Source organism: Melospiza melodia, chromosome 25, assembly GCF_035770615.1.
Source record: "Melospiza melodia melodia isolate bMelMel2 chromosome 25, bMelMel2.pri, whole genome shotgun sequence".
NCBI lineage: Eukaryota > Metazoa > Chordata > Aves > Passeriformes > Passerellidae > Melospiza > Melospiza melodia.
The window spans coordinates 10,030,658-10,051,019 of NC_086218.1; the positions used below are offsets into that span (position 1 = coordinate 10,030,658).

Genomic DNA, 20,362 nt, shown 5'->3' on the forward strand with positions numbered 1-20,362 from the left:
CAAAATAACAAACCGTCACTAAATCGGGGTTCAGCGTTTATTGGGGAGCAGCAGCGAAGCGGTGGGGAGGGGTGGCAGCAGCTGGGAGGGGAATGGGGGACCCCCAAGGAGAGGGGACCCCCAAAGTGGGGTGGGGGACCCCCAAGGTCCCCCCAAGTTGGTCACTTGTCCTTGTGCTGGATGAGGCCTTTGGAGATCAGGTCCGGGATCTCCACGGCCAGCCAGGGACCCAGCTGTGGGGACAGGGGTCAGTGGGGTGGGGACACCCCCAGAACGTGTCACCCCCCTCAGTGTCACACCCCAAGAACGTGTCACCCCCCCTTGGTGTCACCCCCCCAGAATGTGACAGTTCCCCTCAGTGTCACAACCCCAAGAACAGGTCACTTCCCCCTTGGTGTCACACCTGTATGGGCGTTACCCTCTCAGTGTCACCCCCCCCACAGGTGTCACCCCCCCCCTTAGTGTCACACCCCCAGACTGGGTGACCCCCCCCTCGGTGTCACACCCCCCCCCTCTCGTGTCACACTCCCTCTATGGATGTCACCCCGCTCGGTGTCACAACCTGCCACCCCAAAATTCTGACAGCCCCCTCTCCAGTGCCACCCCCGTGCCCCCCCCTCCCGGTGCCAGCCCCGGTGCCCCCCCCGGTGCTCACCCCCAGTGCCATCAGGTGTGCCAGCCCGAACTTGGGCACGTTCCTGGCCCACAGGGGCTTGAAGTGGTCACTGAGGCAGATCTTACCCCCCCTGCGTGGGCATTGAGCTGTCAGAGCCCCCCCGGGACCCCCCAAAACCTTCCCGGGACCCCCCCCCAATGACCCCCCAGAACCCCCTAAGCCCCCCCAAACCCCCCAAACCTCTCCCCTGAGCCCCCAAATCCTCCCCAGGATCCCTCCCAGAATCCCCCCAAGCCCCTCAGACCCCCCAAAACTCCTCAGACCCCCCCCAAAAAACACCTCAAACCCCCCAGGATCCTCCCAAGCTTCCCACCCCAAGCCCCAAAATCCTCCCCAGGACCCCCAAGACCCCTCTCAGACCCTCCTGAACCCCAGACTCCCCCCCAAACACCCCCAGGACCCCCCCAAACCCCCAAGTCCTCCCCAAGCCACCCCCCAGGAACCCTCCAAAACACCTCAAAGCCCCCCCAAAACACCTCAAACCCCCTGGGGACCTCCCCCCAAAGCCCCTCAAACTCCCCAAAAGCCCCTCAGATCCCCCCTCAGAACCCCCCAAGCCCCCCCTAGGACGCCCAAGCAACCCCAGGAGCCCTCAAGCCCCCCAAAAATTCTCCCCCAAGCCCCAAAACCCTCCCCAGTACCCCCCACAGCACCCCCCTAGGACCCCCAAACCCTCCCAAGACCCCTCCTGAGCCCCAGGACCCCCCAAACCCCCCCAGGACCCACCCCCAGCACCCCCCAATCCCCTCCAAGGCCCCCAGGACCCCCCCAAAAACACCTCAACCCCCCCAGGGACCCCTCCCAAAGCCCCTCAAACCCCCCAAAAAGCTCCTCAGACCCCTCCCCAAGACCCCTCCTGAGTCCCAGGACCCCCCAAGCCCTCCAGGAGTCCCCCAGGACCCCCCCAAAACTCCTCCAAAACCCCCCCAAAACACCTCAACCCTCCCCGGGATCCCCCCCAAAGCCCCTCAAGCACCCCAAAATCGCCCTCAGACCCCCCCAAGCCCCCCAGGACCCCCCCATCCCCCTCTCCTCACCGGTACATCTTGGCTGTTTTCCCGTCCAGCTCGGGGATGGCGATTTCGGGGGCGGTGCCCGGGTACGTCACCGGGATCTGGGGGGGCAGGGGAGGGGTCAGCACCCCCAAAACCCCACTGAGACCCCCCCAAAACCCCCCCCCGAGACCCCCTCCTCACCTCGAACTCGATGTTGAACTCGTACTTGAGCAGCTCGTGGATGTACCAGCACCTGCCCGACCACCTGGGGACACGGGGGGACCCTCAGTGACACCCCCTGAGACCCCCCCCAAAACACCTCAGTGACCCCGAGACCCCTCTGGGACCCCCCAAAACCCCTTAGTGACCCTCAGGACCCCCACCCCCCCCCAAAACCTCTCAGTGTGTGGGAACCAGCCAAGGATCCCCCCCCAAAACCCCTCAGAGCCCCCCAAGACCCCTTCAGGACCCCCTTAGTGTGGGGTAACCCTCTCTGGGACCCCCCCCAAAACCATTCAGACTCCTCCAGGACCCCCCACCCAAAAACCCTGAACCCCCAAAACCCCTCATAACCACCTAAGACCCCCCCGAAAAACTCTCAGTGTGTGGGAACCAGCCAAGGATCCCCCCCCCCAAAACCCCTCAGAGCCCCCCAAAACCCCTTCAGGACCCCCTTAGTGTGGGGTAACCCCCTCTGGGACCCCCCAAAACCATTCAGATCCCTCCAGGAACCCCCCCGAAAAAACCTCAGAGCCCCCCAAGACCCCTTCAGGACCCTCCCTAACCCCCCCCAAAACCCCTCAGAGCCCCCCAAAACCCCTCAGAGCCCCCCCCCCGCATCTCCGGGACCCCCCCGGTCACCGAGCAGCCCCCCCAGGGCCCCCCAAATTCCCTCAGACCCCTCCCCCGGTGCTGGGACCTCGCCCCGGTCACCGGAGCAGCCCCGGGGGGGTTTGTGACAATCACGGGGGGGTCCCGGTGTGACCGGGGGGGGGGTCCCGGAGCCCCCTCTCCTCTTACCGGGTGCCCTCGGGGTTGGACTCCAGGCGGAACCAATCAGTGTCAGCCCGTTTGTTGTTCTCCACGTACTGCCGGGATACCGGGGGGGGGTCACCGGGACCGGGGGAGCGGTACCGGCAAGGGAGGACACCGAGGGGGGGAATACCGGGAGTGTCAAAGGGACTCATGGGGGACACCGGGGGGACAACGGGAGGATCGAGGGGACACCGGGACACACCGGGGGGACGCCAGGGGAGACCGGAGGACACCGAGGGGTGACAGGGGAGATGGAACGGGGGACACCGGGACGGATTGAGGGACACCGGGGGTATCGAGGGGACTCATGGGGGGACACCGGGTGGGACAGGGGGACACCGGGGGGTGACAGGGAACACCGGGGGCACACAGGGAGTATCGAGAAGACACCGGGGGGGACCGGGGGATACCGGGGGGACACCGGGAGTACTGAGGGGACACGGAGGGGGTGAAAAAGGACATCAAGGCGGGACACCGGCGGGATTGAGGAACACCGGGAGTATCGAAGGGACTCACGGGGGAACACCGGGTAGGACCGGGGGACACGGGGTGTGACACCGGGAGTATCGAGGAGACACCGGGGGACACCGGCGTGGACATGGGGGTGGTCTGGGAGATGGAGGGAAGCAGCGGAGGGACATCGCAGCGACAACGCGAGGGGAAAACCGGGAGGGATTTGAGACACCGGGAGAGCCCCGAGACGGAACGGAAGCACGGCCAGGCGGCATCCGTGAGGGGAGGAACGCCACGCACGCACCTGGATGAGCGCCCGGTACTCCTCTCGCAGCCGCTCGGCCCAGCCCTCGCGGTCCCGCGGCCCCGCCGGTGCCCGCAGCAGCGGCAGCTCCGCCACCGCCCGCCGCGCCGCCGCGTCCGCCATGGCCGGGCCCCGCCATGCCGCCCCGCCGGAAGTGACGTCACGCCGCCACCCCGGCACGGCGCCGCCATCTTGTCTACGGGAGTGGCGGGCGCTGTGACGTCATCGCCGCCATCTTGGGTTCGGGCGCGCCCGGTGCGTGAGGCGGCGCCGCCATCTTTACTGAGGGCAGAGAGGAGAGGAGGTGGGCGGGGCTTGGCTGAGGGGGCGGCACCCACAGCCAAGGGACCGCCCCCTCATCAGGGACCGCCCCCTCCTCAGAGACCCCCCCACAGCAACGGGGACCCCCCCTAAAGAGCAATGGGGACCCTAAAACAGGCCCAGGGACCCCCCCCCCAAACAGCGACAGGGACCCTCTGACAGGTCCAGGGACGCCACCCCACAGGCCCAGGGACCGCCCCCTCCTTAGAGAACCCCCCAACAGGGACAGAGACCCCCCGCAAACAGCGACGGGGACTCCCCGACAGGCCCAGAGACACCCCCCCTGCGACAGGGACCCCCCTCAAAACCCCAAGGACCCCCCCCAACAGCCACAGAGACCCCCCCCAAAACACCAATGGGGACCCCCCTCAAAGCGCCATGGTCCCCCCAGCCCAAATGACACCCCCACAGCCCCAAGGACCCCCCAGCCCCAATTCCAAAGACACGGGGGGATGTTCAGGGCTTTATTTGGGGGTCTTGGGGGATCTCAGGGCTGTGTCTGGGCCCATCCTGGGGGTCTCAGGGCTGTCTCGGTATCCATGTGGGGGTCTCAGGGCCATATTGGGGTTCGTGTGGGGGTCTCAGGGCTGTATTTGGGAACCGTGGGGGGCTCTCAGGGGGTCTTTGGGCTGTTTTGGGGTCCATGCGGGGGTCTCGGGGCTGTGTCCAGGCCCATCCTGGGGGTCTCAGGGCTCAGTCCAGGTCCATGTGGGGCTCTCAGGGGTGTCTCCCCGGGGGTCTTGGGGCTCTCAGGGGGTCTCAGGGGTATCCCCCGGGTGTCTCAGGGGCTCTCGGGGGTGTCTCCTCGGGGGTCTCGGGTCTCTCAGGGGGTCTCGGGGGTCTCGGCCCGGCGCAGCCCCAGCAGGGACGAGAAGAGCCCCAGCACGTTGTTCTGCAGCTCCCGGGCCAGCGGCTCCAGCTGTTTGTTAGCGCGCTCCAGGTACAGCCTGGGGGGCACCGGGGGCGTCAGCGGGCATGGGGAGGGGTCCCAGAGAGGGGAGGGGTCTGGGGAGGGTCACGGGAGGGGTCTCAAGGAGAGGATGGGGTCCCAGAGAAGGGAGGGGTCCCGGGAGGGTCCCGAGGAGGGGTCTCGGGAAGGGAGGGGACGGGACGGGTCCCGGGCAGGGGTCAGGGGAGGGGTCCCGAGTGAGGAGGGGTCCCAGGAAAGGAGGGGTCTCAGGGAGGGTTCCGGAATTGGGGAGGAGTCCCGGGCAGGGTTCTGGAATTGGGGAGGGGTCCCGGAATTGGGGAGGGGGCCAGGAATGGGGAGAGGTCCCAGGGAGGGTTCTGGAATGGGGAGGGGTCCCGGGGCAAGGGTCCCGGGGAGAGTCCCGGAATTGGGGAGGGGTCCCGGGAAGGGTTCTGGAATTGGGGAGGGTTCTGGAATTGGGGAGGGGTCCCGGGTGGGGTCCCGGAATTGGGGAGGGGTCCCGGTGCCGTACCCGGCCTGTGCGCGCAGCTCCTGGGGCCGCAGCTGCGGGGGCAGCTCTCTGCTCACCAGCTCGCTCAGGCTCTGCAGCTGCCGGCTCAGGAAATCCGCGCTGCCCGCCGCCTCCTCGGGACCCTCCGCGGGCTCCCCCGGCCCGGCCTGCCCGGGCAGCGCGGCCCCGGGGCGGGCGGCGAGCAGCAGCAGCAGCAGGGCCAGCACCGGCAGCGGCATGGCTGCGGGACGCCGCGGGGACACCGCGGGGACAGGTGGCACTTGTGTCCCCAGGGAGATGCCAGCCCCATCCCATCCCAGCCCCACAGAAACTTCCAGCCTCATAAAAAATTCCAGCCCCATAGAAACTTCCAGAGCCATCCCATCCCATCCCATCCCATCCCATCCATCCCATCCCATCCCATCCCATCCCATCCCATCCCATCCCATCCCAAACCTGCCCCATAGAAACTTCCAGACCCATCCCAACCCCACAGAAACTTCCAGCCCCATCCCACCCCATTCCTGCCCCATAGAACCTCACGACCCCATCCCATCCCATCCCAACCCCACAGAAAATTCCAACCCCGTCGCATCCCGTTGCGGCCCCACAGAACCTTCCAACCCCATGGAAACTTCCAGCCCCATCCCATAGATCCCATCCCATTCCAGCCCCATAGAAACTTCTACCCCACAGACACTTCCATCCCTATAGAAACTTCCAGCCCCATCCCTTCCCATCCCATCCCATCCCATTCCATCCCATCCCATCCCATCGATCCCATCTCGTTCCAGCCCCATAAAAACTTCCAACCCCATAGAAACTTCCAGCCCCATCCCATCCCTGCCCCATAGAAACTTCCAGACCCATCCCACCCCATCCCAACCCCATAGAAACTTCCAGCCCCATCCCATCAATCCCATCCCATAGATCCCATCTCACCCCATTCCAGCCTCACAGAAACTTCCAACCCCACAGAAACTTCCAGCCCCATCCCATCCCAGTGTCCCCAGTGTCCCCACCCGGCCCCACACTCTGCTCCCCCCTTATCCCACCCCAAAAACGCCCCCAGCCCCTCACCCCAATCCCTGCCCTACTCCCAAATCCCAGTCCCAGCCCCAAATCCCAATCCTGACCCCTGATCCCAATCCTGATGCCAGTCCCCAATCCCAGCCTCAAATTCCAATCCCCTGTCCGTGTCCCAGCCCCAAATCTCGATCCTGTTCCTTCACCTCAATCCCTGTTCCTGCCGCACCCCCCAAACCCAACCCTAAATCCCAATCTCAGCCCCAAACCCCAACCCCAAATCCCAGTCCTGACCTCACACACCAATCCCAGCCCCAAATTTCAATCCCTGTCCCACTCCCAGCCTCAAATCCCAATCCTGAGCCCAAATCCCAATCCCAGCCCCAAATCCCAATCCTGATCCCACACCCCAATCCCTGTTCCTGCCCCACACCACAATCCTGATCCCAAATCCCAATCCCAGCCCCAAATCCCAATCCTTGCCCCCCAAATCCCAGTCCCAACCCCACAGCCCAGCCCCTGCCCTACTCCCCAATCCCATCCCCACACCCCAATCCTGGTCCAACACTCCAATGCCGACCCGAAATCCCAATCCCAGCCCCAAATCCTGACCCCAAATCCCAATCCCAGCCCCAAATCCCAATCCCTGTCCCCTCCTGTCCCCTGCTGTCCCCTCACCTTTCCGGTGTCGCTGAAGGTTTGGGGTCTCCCCTCCCCCGGCCCCGTTTTTATCCCGATCCCGCCCCCCCCGGGCAAACACGGCGGGGCCGAGGGGCAACGCGGGGGGGGCTCTGTCCCCTGCTGTCCCCTGCTGTCCCCATGGGCCGAAGGTTGTCGCCGCGGTGTCACCGACCCCCACCGGGCTGGGGACACGGGGGCAAAGGGCGGGGGTGGCACCGGTGACAAAGGTCAGAGTCCCCCCGGTCACTGCGGGGATGGGGACAGGGCAGGGGACACGGGGGGGTGGCGCGGGGAGGGGACAGTGGGGTGATGGCGACAGAGGGGACACGGGGAGGGGACACGGAGGGGTTCACATTTGGGGACACGCAGGGGTTTGGGGACAGTGGGGATTTGGGGACACGCGGGGGTTTGGGGACACACAGGGATTTGGGGATTTGGGGATTTGGGGACACGCGGGGGTTTGGGGACACACAGGGATTTGGGGATTTGGGGACACGCGGGGGTTTGGGGACACACAGGGATTTGGGGATTTGGGGATTTGGGGACACGCGCGGGACAGGAGGGTGGCGCGGAACGCTCCCGCTACGGAACATCGCCGCTCGGGTCCAGGTTGCCGGAGGGGTCGCATTCCGGCGCTGCCCCGCCCTCCCCGCTTGGCCAATGGGCAGCTCCCGTTGCCCGCAGCCAAGATGGCGGCGGCGCCCCCCCTGAAGGCGCTCCGGGCGGCGCCGCCCGCGATGGCGGCGGCCGGCGGGGGCCCGTGAGGGGCCATGGGCAACGCCGAGGGCCGGGCCCCGCGCCGGGCCCAGCCCCGCGGCAACCCCGGCAGCTTCGATGAGCTGCACCGGCTCTGCAAAGGTGCGGGGACGGGGACGGCGGGGGGACAGCGGGGCTGAGGGGAGAGCGGGGCTGAGGGGACAGAGGGGCTGTGAGGGGACACAGGGGCTGAGGGGACACCGGAGAGCCCCGGGGTCAGGGGACACCGGGGTGAGGAGGGGACAGCGGGGCCATGGGGAGAGTGGGGGTGGCAGCTGTGTCCCCCAGACGGGGCTGTGGGTGTCACCTGGGGGGTGACAGCCGTGTCCCCAGGGGTGACAGCCGTGTCCCCCCAGAGGTGTTCCCGCCGCAGATGGAGGGGGTGAAGCTGATCGTCACCAAGACCCTGAGCAGCCACTTCCAGGTGGGGCAGGGGACACCTGGGGACACCTGTGGGATGCCCCCTGCGCTGTCCCCGTCCCTGTGACCGTCCCTGTCCCCGCAGGTGACACACACGGTGCACATGAGCACCCTGGGCCCCTCCGGCTACCGCTTCAACGCCACCTTCGTGGGGGACCGCCAGCTGGGGCCCACCGAGGTGACAGCGCGGGTGCCACCGGCCTGGGGGGTGGCAGCGGGGTTGGCACGGGGGTCATTGTGGCCATCTGTGACCCCAGGTGGCCCCAGCGTGGTTGGTGACCCTGTACACTGGGTGGCCCTGGGGTTGTTGGTGGCCTTGGGGTCACTGGTGGCCCTGGGGTCATTGATGGCCTCGGGGTCTTTGGTGGCCTTGGGGTGGTGGGTGACCCCAGGGTGGCTGGTGCCCTCAGGTCCTTGGTGGTCTTGAGGTCACTGGTGGCTTCAGGGACATTGGTGGCCCTGGGGTTACTGGTGGTCCTGGGTGATCCTGAGGTCATCAGTGACTTTGGGATCATTGGTGACTCTGGATAGTCCCAGGTGTCCCCAGGTGTCCCTGTAGGTGTCCCTGTGCCACACCATGCAGTCCCCTGGTGTGTCCCATCCTCTGGCCCCTATCCCTGTGTCCCCATCCCCTGTCCGTGTCCCCAGGTGTCCCTGTTCCCCTGTCCCCCATCCCCTGTCGCTGTCTTGTGTCCCTGTTCTCTGTTCCCCTGTCCCTGTCCCCATCCCTGTGCTGTCCCCAGGTGTTCCCCTGTCTGCTGTCCCTGTCCCCATTCCCTGTCCCAGTCCCTGTGTCCCCATCCCTGTGCTGTCCCCAGCTGTCCCTGTCCCCATCCCTGTGCTGTCCCCAGGTGTCCCCTGTCCCTGTCCCAATCCCTGTGCTGTCCCCAGGTGTTCCCCTGTCCCAGTCCCTGTGTCCCCATCCCTGTGCTGTCCCCAGGTGTCCCCTGTCCCCCTGTCCCCATCCCTGTGCTGTCCCCAGGTGTCCCCTGTCCCTGTCCCCATCCCTGTGCTGTCCCCAGGTGTTCCCCATGCTGCTCGGGGACATGGACAGCAGTGGCAGCCTCAATGCCCAGGCCCTGCACCTGCTGGGCGACCACCTCCGTGCCAAGGCCGTGTTCCAGGTGAGCCGGGGGTGCCACACCCGTGCCAGCCCCTCCCTGCCCGTGCCCCGGTGCCACCAGCAGCGCCGTCCCCGTCCCCTGTCCCCTGTCCCCAGACACACCAGGCCAAGTTTGTGACGTGGCAGTTCGACGGCGAGTACCGGGGCGAGGACTGCACGGCCACGCTGACCCTGGGCAACCCCGACCTGCTGGGGGGCTCCGGTGAGTGCCAGCCCTGGGGACACTGGGGACACTGCTGAGGCTGTGCCTGACCCTGGGGACACTGGGGACACTGGGGACACTGGGGACACTGCTGAGGCTATGCCCGGCCCTGGGGACACTGGGGACACTGCTGAGGCTGTGCCTGACCCTGGGGACACTGGGGACACTGGGGACACTGCTGAGGCTGTGCCTGACCCTGGGGACACTGGGGACACTGGGGACACTGCTGAGACTGTGCCTGATCCTGGGGACACTGGGGACACTGGGGACACTGCTGAGACTATCCCAGCCCTGGGGACACTGGGGACACTGCTGAGACTGTGCCCAGCCCTGAGGACACTGCTGAGGCTGTGCCTGGCCCTGGGGACACTGGGGACACTGCTGAGGCTGTGCCTGACCCTGGGGACACTGCTGAGACTGTCCCAGCCCTGGGGACACTGGGGACACTGCTGAGGCTGTGCCTGACCCTGGGGACACTGGGGACACTGGGGACACTGGGGACACTGCTGAGACTGTGCCTGATCCTGGGGACACTGGGGACACTGCTGAGACTATCCCAGCCCTGGGGACACTGGGGACACTGCTGAGACTGTGCCCAGCCCTGGGGACACTGCTGAGGCTGTGCCTGGCCCTGGGGACACTGGGGACACTGCTGAGGCTGTGCCCAGCCCTGGGGACACTGCTGAGGCTGTGCCCGGCCTTGGGGACACTGCTGAGACTATCCCAGCCCTGGGGACACTGGGGACACTGCTGAGGCTGTGCCCAGCCCTGGGGACACTGCTGAGGCTGTGCCCAGCCCTGTGTGACCCTGGGGACACTGGGGACACTGCTGAGACTGTGCCCAGCCCTGGGGACACTGCTGAGGCTGTGCCCGGCCTTGGGGACACTGCTGAGACTGTCCCAGCCCTGGGGACACTGGGGACACTGCTGAGACTGTGCCCGGCCCCGCCCAGCCTAGCCCCAGTCCCAGCCCCACCCTGGGGACACAGCCCCGGCCCCACCCTGGGGACACCACCCAGCCCCACCCGGCCCCACCTGCCCCAGCCCCACCCTGGGGACACAGCCCCAGCCCCGCCCTGGGGACACAGCCCCAGCCCCGCCCAGCCCCAGCCTCGCCTTGGGGACACAGCCCCGCCCTGGGGACACAGCCCCAGCCCCGCCCTGGGGACACTGCCCTGGCCCAGTCCAGCATTGTCTGACCCCACCCTGGTCCCACCCTGGGGACACAGCCCCAGTCCCACCTTGGGGACACAGCCCCAGTCCCACCCTGGGGACACAGCCCCAGCCCCACCTTGGGGACACAGCCCCAGTCCCACCCTGGGGACACAGCCCCAGTCCCACCTTGGGGACACAGCCCCGGCCACGCCTGGCCCCACCCCAGGGACACCGCCCTGCCCCAGCCAGCCCCAGCCAGCCCCGGGGACATCACCCCGGCCCCGCCCCGGCCCCGCCCCACTCAGCCCCGCCCCAGGGTCCCGTCTGAGGCGTGGCTGTCGCCGCTGTCCCCGCAGTGATCGTGGTGGCACATTTCCTGCAGAGCGTCACCGCCCGCCTGGTGCTGGGCGGGGAGCTCGTGTACCACCGGCGGCCCGGCGAGGAGGGAGCCATCCTCACCCTGGCCGGGAAATACTCGGGTACGGACACCCGGGGACACCTGGGGACTGATGGGACACATTGGGGACAGATAGAGACAGATGGGACACCTGGGGACACCAGGGGACAGAGGGGACACACTGGGGACAAATGGGGATGGATGGGGACAGTGGGACAGGTGGAGACAGCTGGGGATGCCTAGGGACAGCTGAGACACCTGGGGGACACCTTGGTGACACATTGGGGACAGATGGGGACAGATGGAACACCTGGGGACACTGGGGACAGAGGGGACACACTGGGGACAGATGGGACACCTGGGGACACCAGGGTACTAATGGGACACACTGCAGACAGGTGGGACTGATGGGACACACTGGGGACAGGTGGGGACACATTGGGGACAGATGGGGATAGATGGGGACACAGGGACTGATGGGGACAGATGGGACACCACGGGGACACAGAGACAGATGGGACACCTTGGGGACAGATGGAGACATAGGGGACACACTGGGGACACAGGGACAGATGGGACTGATGGGGATGCCTGGGGACAGAAGGGACACTGGGGACCAATGGGACAGATGGGGGTGGCTGGGGATGCCTTGGGGACACCGGGGACAGTTGGGGACAGATGAAACTGATAGGGACAGCTGGGACAGATGAGGACAGCTGGGAACACCTGGGGATAGCTGGGTCACCTGGGGATGCCTTGGGGACATCTCAGGGACACCTGGGGGACATTTCAGGGACATCTTGAGATTCCTGGGTGTGCTTCAGGGACACCTGGGGACACCTGAGACACCTGGGGACAGCTGGGGATGCCCTGGGGATATCTGAGGACAGCTGGGAACACCTTGGGGACACTTGGGGATGCCTTGGGGACGCCTGAGGACACTCGGGGACCCCTGGGGACACTTGGGGACCCCTGGGGACACTGTCTCTCTCTCTCTGTTGCAGCCCCAAACTGGGTGACAACGCTCAACGTGGGCTACGGGGGCGCCCATGCCAGCTACTACCACCGGGCCAACGAGCAGGTGCGTGTCCCCTGCTGTCCCCACTGTCCCCCCTGCTGTCCCCACTGTCCCCCCTGCTGTCCCCGCTGTCCCCGCTGTGATGTCCCCGCTGTCCCCACAGGTGCAGGTGGGTGTGGAGCTGGAGGCCAACACGCGTTTGCAGGAGAGCACCTTCACCTTCGGCTACCAGCTCACCCTGCCCGGGGCCAACGCCGTCTTCAGAGGTGGGCACTGTCCCCTTGGTGTCCCCTTGATGTCCCCTTAATGTCCCCTCCTGGCCAGTGTCACCTGCCAGGGGCACTCAGTGTCCCTGTGTCCCCTGCCAGTGTCACTCAGGTGTCCCTGTGTCCCCAGCTGGTGTCACTGAGGTGTCCCTGTGTCCCCTGATGGTGTCACTGAGGTGTCCCTGTGTCCCCTGCTGGTGTCACTCAGGTGTTCCCACTGTCACCTGGCACTCAGGTGTCCCCGTGTCCCCTGCCGGTGTCACTGAGGTGTCCCTGTGTCCCCTGCCAGTGTCACTCAGGTGTCCCCATGCCCCCAGCCGGTGTCACTCGGGTGTCCCTGTGCCCCCTGCCGGTGTCACTCAGGTGTCCCTGTGTCCCCTGCCAGTGTCACTGAGGTGTCCCCGTGTCCCCAGCCGGTGTCACTCAGGTGTCCCTGTGCCCCCTGATGGTGTCACTCGGGTGTCCCCGTGTCCCCAGCCGGTGTCACTCAGGTGTCCCCTGTCCCCGCAGGGCTCCTGGACAGCAATTGGAGCGTGGGGGGTGTCCTGGAGAAGAAGCTGCCGCCGCTGCCGGTGACGCTGGCGCTGGGAGCGTTCCTGAACCACTGCAGGAGCCGCTTCCACTGCGGCTTCACCGTCACCGTGGGATGAGCCCGGGGACAGGGACAGCAGGGACAGCAGGGACAGGACAGGGGGGACAGCAGGGACAGGACAGCAGGGACAGCAGGGACAGCAGGGACAGGACAGGGGGGACAGCAGGGACAGCAGGGACAGGATAGGGGGGATGGCAGGGACAGCAGGGACAGCAGGGACAGGGACAGCAGGGACAGCGGGGACAGGACAGGGGGGATGGCAGGGACAGCAGGGACAGGACAACGGGGAGGGGACAGAGGGGACAGCACAGCAGGGACAAGACAACAGGGATGGCAGGGATGGGACAGGGGATAGAACAGAGGGGACAGCAGGGACAGGGGACAGGACAGCAGGGACAGGGATGGGACAGGACAGCGGGGACAGGGGACAGCAGGGACAGGACAGAGGGACAGCACAGCAGGGATAGCAGGGAGAGCACAGCAGGGACAGGACAGTGGGGGCAGCACAGTGGGGATATCAGGGACGGGACAGTGGGGACAGGACAGCAGGAATGGGACAGCGGGGACAGAGGAGATGGGACAGTGGGGATGGGACAGTGAGGATGGACAACAGGCACAGGACAGCGAGGACAGCAAGGACAGGACAAAGGGACAGCAGGGACAGGACAGCAGGGACAGGACAACAGGGATGGACAGCGGGGATGGCAGGGACAGCAGGGACAGGACAGTGGGGACAACACAGCAGGATAGCAAGGACAGTGGGGATGGGACAAGACAGTGGGGCCAGCAGTGACAGTGGGGACAGGACAGCAGGGACAGCACAGCAGGGACAGGACAGAGGGGACAGCAGGGACAGCACAAGTGGGGACAGCGTGTGGTGGCACTGTCCTGCTCAGGGAGCTGCCAGGCCGGGCCGTGCAGGTGCCACAGGGACAGCGGGGACACGGCGGGCTGGGGACAGCGAGTGACAGCGCCACGGGGGTGGCTGGGGGTCCCCGTTGTCCCTAGTGCCACCTCCTGGGGGTGGCTGCTGCCATGGGGGGCTGGGGATCCCCATTGTCCCTAGTGCCACTCTCTGGGGGTGGCTGCTGCCATGGGGGTGCTCCCATTGTCCCCATGGCGGCCGTGCCTCAGTTTCCCCGCGGTGACACACCCGGGAGCCAGGATAAATAAAGGAGCTTTACTCTGTGCCTGGAGGCAGCCGGGGGTGACACTTGGGGACAGGAGGGTGACACGGGGGACCCTGCTCAGCTGATGATCTCGGAGAGCAGCGGCGTCATGGCCGACAGGTCCTGGATGTGCAGGATCTGCCGCGTGTTCTCCACCTTCAGCGTCTGCATCTCCGTCAGCAGCAGCAGCAGCTTGGCGTACAGGAACCTTGGGGACACCCAGCCCGCTCTGGTGGCCGTCCCCACCGCCTTGGGGACAATGCCACCCCGTCCCAAAGCTCACCTGCCCTCCTCGGGGGGGTGCTGGTGGTCGATGTAGCTCTTGAGGGTCAGCGCCACCTTCTCCTGGAACTGGTCGATGGCCTCGCGCTGGGCGATGCCGGCGTGGTCTGAGGGGACGCGCGGTGACCTCAGCGGGGCTTTGGGGACATCGGGGTGTCCCCGTGTCCCTCGCCGAGGTGACTCACCCGGCGAGAAGAGCAGCATGGCCTGGAGCAGCGCGTACTCGGCCTCATGCAGCCGCAGGCGCCGCAGGCTCTCGTGGAACTTGAGCAGCGGCTCCAGGTACACCTGCTGGAACCCGGCTGGGGAGGGGACAGAACCCCCAGTGAGGGCTTTGGGATTGGTCCCCACCCTTGTCACCAAGTGCCACCTCCTGGGACACTTGCTGGAACCCGGCTGGGGAGGGGACAGATCCCTGGGTTAGGGCTTTGGGATTGGTCCCCACCCTTGTCACCAAGTGCCACCTCCTGGGACACCTGCTGGAACCCGGCTGGGGAGGGACAGAACCCCAGTGAGGGCTTTGGATTGGTCCCCACCCTTGTCACCAAGTGCCACCTCCTGGGACACCTCCAGGTGGTGGCTCCGAACCGCCCGGGCAGCTCTTCCAGGCCTTTCCCATTTTTAGGAGGAATTTACCCAAATTTCCCCCCTGAGCCTCCCCTGGCACAGCTGGAGGCTCTGTCCCCTTGTGTCCCCAGGTGTCCTCCAGTGTCCCCAAGGTGTCCCCAGGTGTACCAGGGCTCCGTCGCGGATGGTGTAGCAGCGCTGGCTGCACTCCAGGTGTCCCCGTTGTCCCCAATGTCCCCAATGTCCCCAGTGTCCCCAATGTCCCCACTGTCCCCAGTGTCCCCAATGTCCCCATTGTCCCCAGTGTCCCCAGGTACCCAGGCTCCGTCGCAGATAGTGTAGCAGCGCTGCCCGCACTCCCAGATCTCCCCAATGTCCCCATTGTCCCCAATGTCCCCACTGTCCCCAGTGTCCCCAATGTCCCCAGTGTCCCCAGTGTCCCCAGGTGTACCCAGGGCCCCATCGCGGATGGTGCAGCAGCGCTGCCCGCACTCCCATTGTCCCCATTGTCCCCAATGTCCCCAGTGTCCCCAGGGGTACCCAGGGCCCCGTCGCGGATGGTGTAGCAGCGCTGCCGCACTCCCAGGCCTTGGTTCGGGGGTTGAACACGGTGTTGAAGCGGATCTGGCAGATGCCCAGCGTGGCCCCTTTGAGCAGCGAGATCTGCGCCTCCAGCGGCAAGCTCCTGCCGGGGGAGGGGACACGGCGGTGACACGGCGGTGACACGGCGACAGGGCAGCGGGGTGGCACCCGCCGCCGCCAGCACCCCGCGGTGTCCCCCGCGCACCTGAACGCCGGGATCTCCTTGGCGAACTTGATCACCTGCTGGATCATGAACGTGCTCAGGTCGCGAACTGCGGCAGCAGCGACAGCACGTCCGCAGCGCCTCCTCCCGCGGCGACAGCGACAGCGACACCCCCGCCGCCACAGCCCCGCCAGGGGGGCTCGGAACCAGCAGGCGCACGGCGGGCTGGGGACAGCGAGGGGACAGCGCTGGGACGGGCGGGACAGCGAGGGGACAGCGCTGGGACAGAGAGGGGACAGCGAGGGGACAGCGAGGGGACAGCGCTGGGGACAGCGAGGGGACAGCGCTGGGACAGGCGGGGACAGAGAGGGGACAGAGAGGGGACAGGCGGGGACAGAGAGGGGACAGCGCTGGGACAGGGAGGGTGGTGGTGGGGACGGGTGGGAAATCGTGGGGACAGTCAGGACATTTATGGGGACAGCCAGGACATCTGTGGGGACAGCCAGGACACCCACAGGGGCGGGCAGGGCACGGCTGGGAGCCCTGTGGGGACAGTGGGGACAACCACAGGGACAGGGGTGTCCCTGCCGGGAACAGTGGGTCCCGCTGGGGACAGGGGTCCCATATGGGGACAGGGTGCCCTGTTTGGGGACGGGAGTCCTGTTGGGGACAGTGGGTCCCGTTTGAGGACAGGGGGTCCCTGTTGGGGACAGCAGTGTCCTGTTGGGGACAGAGGGTCCCGTTGGATACACGGGGTCCCGTTTGGGGACGGGAGTCCCTCACTGGGGACAGGGTGTCCCGTTTGGGACAGGGTGTCCCGTTGTGACAGGGGTGTCCTGTTTGGGGACAAGGGGTTCCATTTGGGGACAGAGGTGTCCCCTTGGGGACAGGGCTGTCCCCGCTCACCCAGCAGCGCATGAACTGCGAGAAGCTGGAGTCGAAGGTTCGCTGGTGGGCGCCGATGAGCAGCGCGATCAGCTCCTGCTGCTCGGCCGTCAGTCCCTCGTGTCCCCGCTGTCCCTCGTGTCCCCGCTGTCCCCCGGCCTGTCCCCGCTGTCCCCGCAGCTCCCGCCGCCGCCGCAGCGCCTCCTCCGACATGATCACTGCCACCCCCGGCCCGTGTCACCGCTGTCACCGCTGTCACCGCTGTCACCGCAGCCACAGGTGACAGCGATCGGGGACACCCGAGCGGGTCCCTGCTGTCCTCTCTGTGCCACATCCCCTGCTGCCACCTCTGTCCCCTCCCTGCCACCCCACCCCGTCCCTTGTCCCCTCCAGGTCCCCTTCATCCCACCCAGCTGCTGCCCTGTGTCCCCTGTCCCCCGTGTCCCCTCCATGTCCTCCCTCTCTGCCCTGCCCCGTGTCCCCCCGGTGTCCCCGCGGTGTCCCCCGTGTCACTCACTGTCCCTCCTCATGCCCACGTCCAGGCACTTCTGCAGGCGGCAGGCCTGGCACTGTCGCCGCTTGGCCTTGGTGACAGGACAGCGCCGCGCCAGGGGACACGAGAAACGGACACCCTTGAGGATGGAGCGCCTGCGGGGACACGGGGACACGGACACTGCCACCAGGGGGACACTGCCACCAGGGGGACACGGGCACTGCCACCAGGGGGACACTGCCACCAGGGGGACACGCGGACACTGCCACCAAGGGGACACAGGCAGTGCCACCAAGGGGACACTGCCACCAAGGGGACACTGCCACCAAGGGGACATGGCCACTGCCACCGCATGTCCCCATGGGCAGGGCTGTCCCAAGCTCGGGGTGCCAGCTGCTGTCCCCTTTTGTCACACGCTGTCCCCATCCATGGGACCGTCCTGTGCCACCCCCTCCCATCCCATCCCATGCCAGTCCCTCCTGTCCCTTCCTGTCCCCACATCCCATCGTGTCCCCTCGCCCTGTCTCCTTGTCCCACCCCATTTTGTCCCTCCCTGTCCCATCCCATCCTGTCCTGTCCCCATGTCCCATCCCATCCTATCCCACTCTGTCCCCAGATGTCCCCGCAGTGTCCCTGCAGTGTCCCTGCAGTGTCCCCAGCTGTCCCTGGATGTCCCCACAGTGTCCCCACAGTGTCCCCGCAGTGTCCCCAGGTGTCCCCACAGTGTCCCTGCAGTGTCATCGCAGTGTCCCCAACTGTCCCCACAGTGTCCCTGGCTGTCCCAGCAGTGTCCCCACAGTGTCCCTGCGGTGTCCCCAGCTGTCCCCACAGCGTCCCCAACTGTCCCTGGCTGTCCCCAGCTGTCCCCACAATGTCTCTGGCTATCCCTGCAGTGTCCCCAGGTGTCCCCACATTGTCCCCACACTGTCCCCAGCAGTCCCCGACTGTCCCTGGAGTGTTCCCTCAGTGTCCCCGCAGTGTCACCACAGTGTCCCCGCAGTGTCCCCATCTGTCCCCACAGTGTCCCCTCAGTGTCCCCTCAGTGTCCCCAGGTGTCCCCAGCTGTCCCTGCAGTATCCCCTGCTGTCCCCTCAGTGTCTCCAGCTGTCCCCGCGGTATCCCCTGCTGTCCCCGCAGTGTCCCTGCAGTGCCCCCGCAGTGTCCCCGCGGTGTCCCCAGCTGTCCCCGCGGTGTCCCCACCTGAAGAAGCCCTTGCAGCCCTCGCAGCTCATCACGTGGAAGTGGTACCCGTTGGCCCTGTCCCCGCACACGGCGCACACTTTGTCACCCTCGGCCTCCGTGTCCCCAGCGGGGTCCTGGGCTGTGCCGGGGGGGCTCGACAGGGACACGCCTGGGGACACGGGGACAGCGGGGGTGACACGCTGCCGGCACCGCTCCCGTCCCCTCGAGGCCACCTCGCGTCGCTGTGTCACCTGCGTGAGCCCGCTGGCCACCCTCGTGTCCCTGCCAGCCCCCGTGTGTCCCCTCTGTCCCCGAGAGGGACAAAGTGACTCTGCCGGTCCCTGAATGTCCCCGCTGGTCCCCCGCGTGTCCCGCCAGCCCCCGTGTGTCCCCTGCATTCCCTGAGTGTCCCCTCCTGTCCCCAAGTGTCCCCTCCTGTCCCTGCCAGCCCCCGCGTGTCCCCAACAGGGACAAAGTGACCCTGCTGGTCCCTGAATGTCCCCGTGTGTCCCCTGCATTCCCTGTGTGTCCCCTCCTGTCCCCGTGCGTCCTCTCCGCTCCCCTCCTGTCCCCTCCTGTCCCCTCCTGTCCCCGAGTGTCCTGCCAGTCCCCGCCTGTCCCCTCCTGTCCCCCTGCTGGCGGTACCTGAGTCGGTGTCCCCCGGAGCTGTCGGTGACAGGGAATTGTCCCCATGCAGTGAGGGGACATCGTGTCCCTCCGTGTCCCCGGCGGTCCCCGCGTGTCCCTGGCGGTCTCCGAGTGTCCCCTCCATTCCCTGGGTGTCCCTGATTGTCCCTGTGTGTCCCTTCCTGTCCCTCTGTGTCCTCTCCTGTCCCTGTGTGTCCCTTCCGGTCCCTGTGTGTCCCCTCCGGTCCCTGTGTGTCCCCTCCTGTCCCCGCGTGTCACCGGCGGTCCCAGGAAGGGCCGCGTGGAGTTTGAACCTTGAACTTGGGGCTGCGACAGGCGGGGACAGAGCGCGGGGCGGGGGGGGACAGGTGGCACCGGGGGTGGCACCGGGGGTGGCACCTGGGGCGGGACAAGCGGGACAGGCGGGCGTGGGTACGGCGCAAGGACACGGGGACAGACAGACGGACAGCCACAGAGGGGACAGCCAGGATGTCACAGCGCGCTGAGGGTGGCACCCCGTGTCACACACACCGGTGGCCGTCCTGCCACCGCTGTCCCCACAGGGAGGTCACTGTCACCAGCGCCACGGGGGGACTGGCAGTGTCACCGTGCCGGGACAGCAGCGGTGCCCTGTCACCAGGTGCCACCCAACAGGAGGGCGGCACTCGGCTGGGGCACTGTCACCCCCACTGTGTCCCCCGTGTCCCCTCGTGTCACTTGTCCCACGCTCTGAGTCCCTCCCATGTCCCAGCGTGTCCCCCCGTGTTCCCCGGGTCTCTTCGTGTCCCTCTGTCCCCTCCATGTCCCCTTTATGTCCCCTCAAGCCTCCTCGTGTCCCCCCGGGTCCCCCCAAGCCCTCTGTGTCCCCTGTGCGCCCTTGTCCCCCAGTGTCCCCGTGTCCCCCCATGTCCCCAGTGTTCCCCCGTGTCCCCCATGTCACCCGTGTCCCCAGTGTCCTCGTGTCCCCAATGTCCCCAATATCCCCTTGTCCCCTTCAAACGTCCCCAATGTTCCCGTGGTCCCACATGTCCCCAATGTCCCTCTCAATGTCCCCATGTCCTCAGTCCCCCCCACCATGTCCCCAATGTCGCCAATATCTTCAATATCCCCAATGTCCCCCTGTATCCCCATGTGCCCAATGTCCCCAATGTCCCCCATGTCCCCCATGTCCCAATGTCCCCAATGTCCCCAATGTCCCCAATGTCGCCCATGTCCCCAGTGTCTCTCCGTGTCCCCCTGTGTCCCCCAATGTCCTCCTGTCACCACCGTGCCCCCATGTCCCCAATATCTCAAATATCCCAAACGTCCCCAATGTCCCCCGCAATGTCCCCAGTGTCCCCCCAGTGTCTCCCGTGTCCCCAATGTCCCCAGCATCCCCCAATGTCCCCATACCCTCAGTCCTCCCCCCCAATGTCCCCAATGTCCCCCCCGTGTCCGCCTCCCCTGGATCGGGGGGGAGGAGCCACCCTCATGGGCGTGTCACTTTAGTCCCCACCCCCTCTTTCCCATTGGCTGCTCGCGGCTGTCAATCAAACCCCGCCCCTATAAAGGCGGCGGCGGCAGCGCCGGGA

The 20,362-nt window shown here is 66.7% G+C and overlaps 3 protein-coding genes and 1 long non-coding RNA gene across 6 annotated transcripts; 2 read left to right on the forward strand and 2 right to left on the reverse strand.

Annotated features, from left to right (window-relative positions):
• Positions 1–23: 23 nt before the first annotated feature.
• On the reverse strand, positions 24–3,586 carry LOC134429156 (ubiquitin-fold modifier-conjugating enzyme 1). Its single transcript, XM_063176261.1, has 6 exons — positions 3,464–3,586; positions 2,692–2,759; positions 1,873–1,936; positions 1,714–1,790; positions 656–746; positions 24–233 (listed from the first exon to the last, which is right to left on the reverse strand). Exons 1-6 carry the CDS (start codon positions 3,584–3,586, stop codon positions 162–164), a joined length of 495 nt encoding a protein of 164 aa, XP_063032331.1. The 3' UTR covers positions 24–161.
• A 4,077-nt stretch (positions 3,587–7,663) lies between these two features.
• LOC134429154 (mitochondrial import receptor subunit TOM40B-like) lies at positions 7,664–12,983 on the forward strand. 3 transcript variants are annotated; one of them, XM_063176257.1, is made up of 9 exons: positions 7,664–7,770; positions 8,025–8,092; positions 8,174–8,266; positions 9,111–9,212; positions 9,308–9,413; positions 10,925–11,047; positions 11,970–12,046; positions 12,147–12,249; positions 12,760–12,983. In XM_063176257.1, the coding sequence occupies exons 1-9, from the start codon at positions 7,683–7,685 to the stop codon at positions 12,897–12,899; spliced, it is 900 nt and encodes a 299-aa protein (XP_063032327.1). In that variant the 5' UTR covers positions 7,664–7,682; the 3' UTR covers positions 12,900–12,983. The 3 variants fall into 3 exon arrangements, with proteins under 3 accessions (XP_063032327.1, XP_063032328.1, XP_063032329.1); XM_063176258.1 differs by having other exon boundaries at positions 9,338–9,413; XM_063176259.1 differs by lacking the exon at positions 10,925–11,047.
• Positions 12,984–14,007: 1,024 nt separating this feature from the next.
• Positions 14,008–18,996, reverse strand: LOC134429161 (nuclear receptor subfamily 1 group I member 3-like). The gene is given in 12 exon segments (XM_063176266.1): positions 14,008–14,218; positions 14,294–14,399; positions 14,478–14,594; positions 15,311–15,341; positions 15,430–15,544; positions 15,647–15,710; positions 15,713–15,728; positions 15,731–15,829; positions 16,511–16,707; positions 17,007–17,137; positions 18,183–18,333; positions 18,810–18,996. Coding segments are annotated over 12 exon segments (1,284 nt in total). The 5' UTR covers positions 18,937–18,996; the 3' UTR covers positions 14,008–14,088.
• LOC134429163 (uncharacterized) lies at positions 15,620–20,360 on the forward strand. The gene is made up of 3 exons (XR_010030535.1): positions 15,620–15,705; positions 16,518–16,547; positions 20,280–20,360. It is a non-coding gene; the product is annotated as an uncharacterized LOC134429163 (long non-coding RNA).
• Positions 20,361–20,362: the final 2 nt, after the last annotated feature.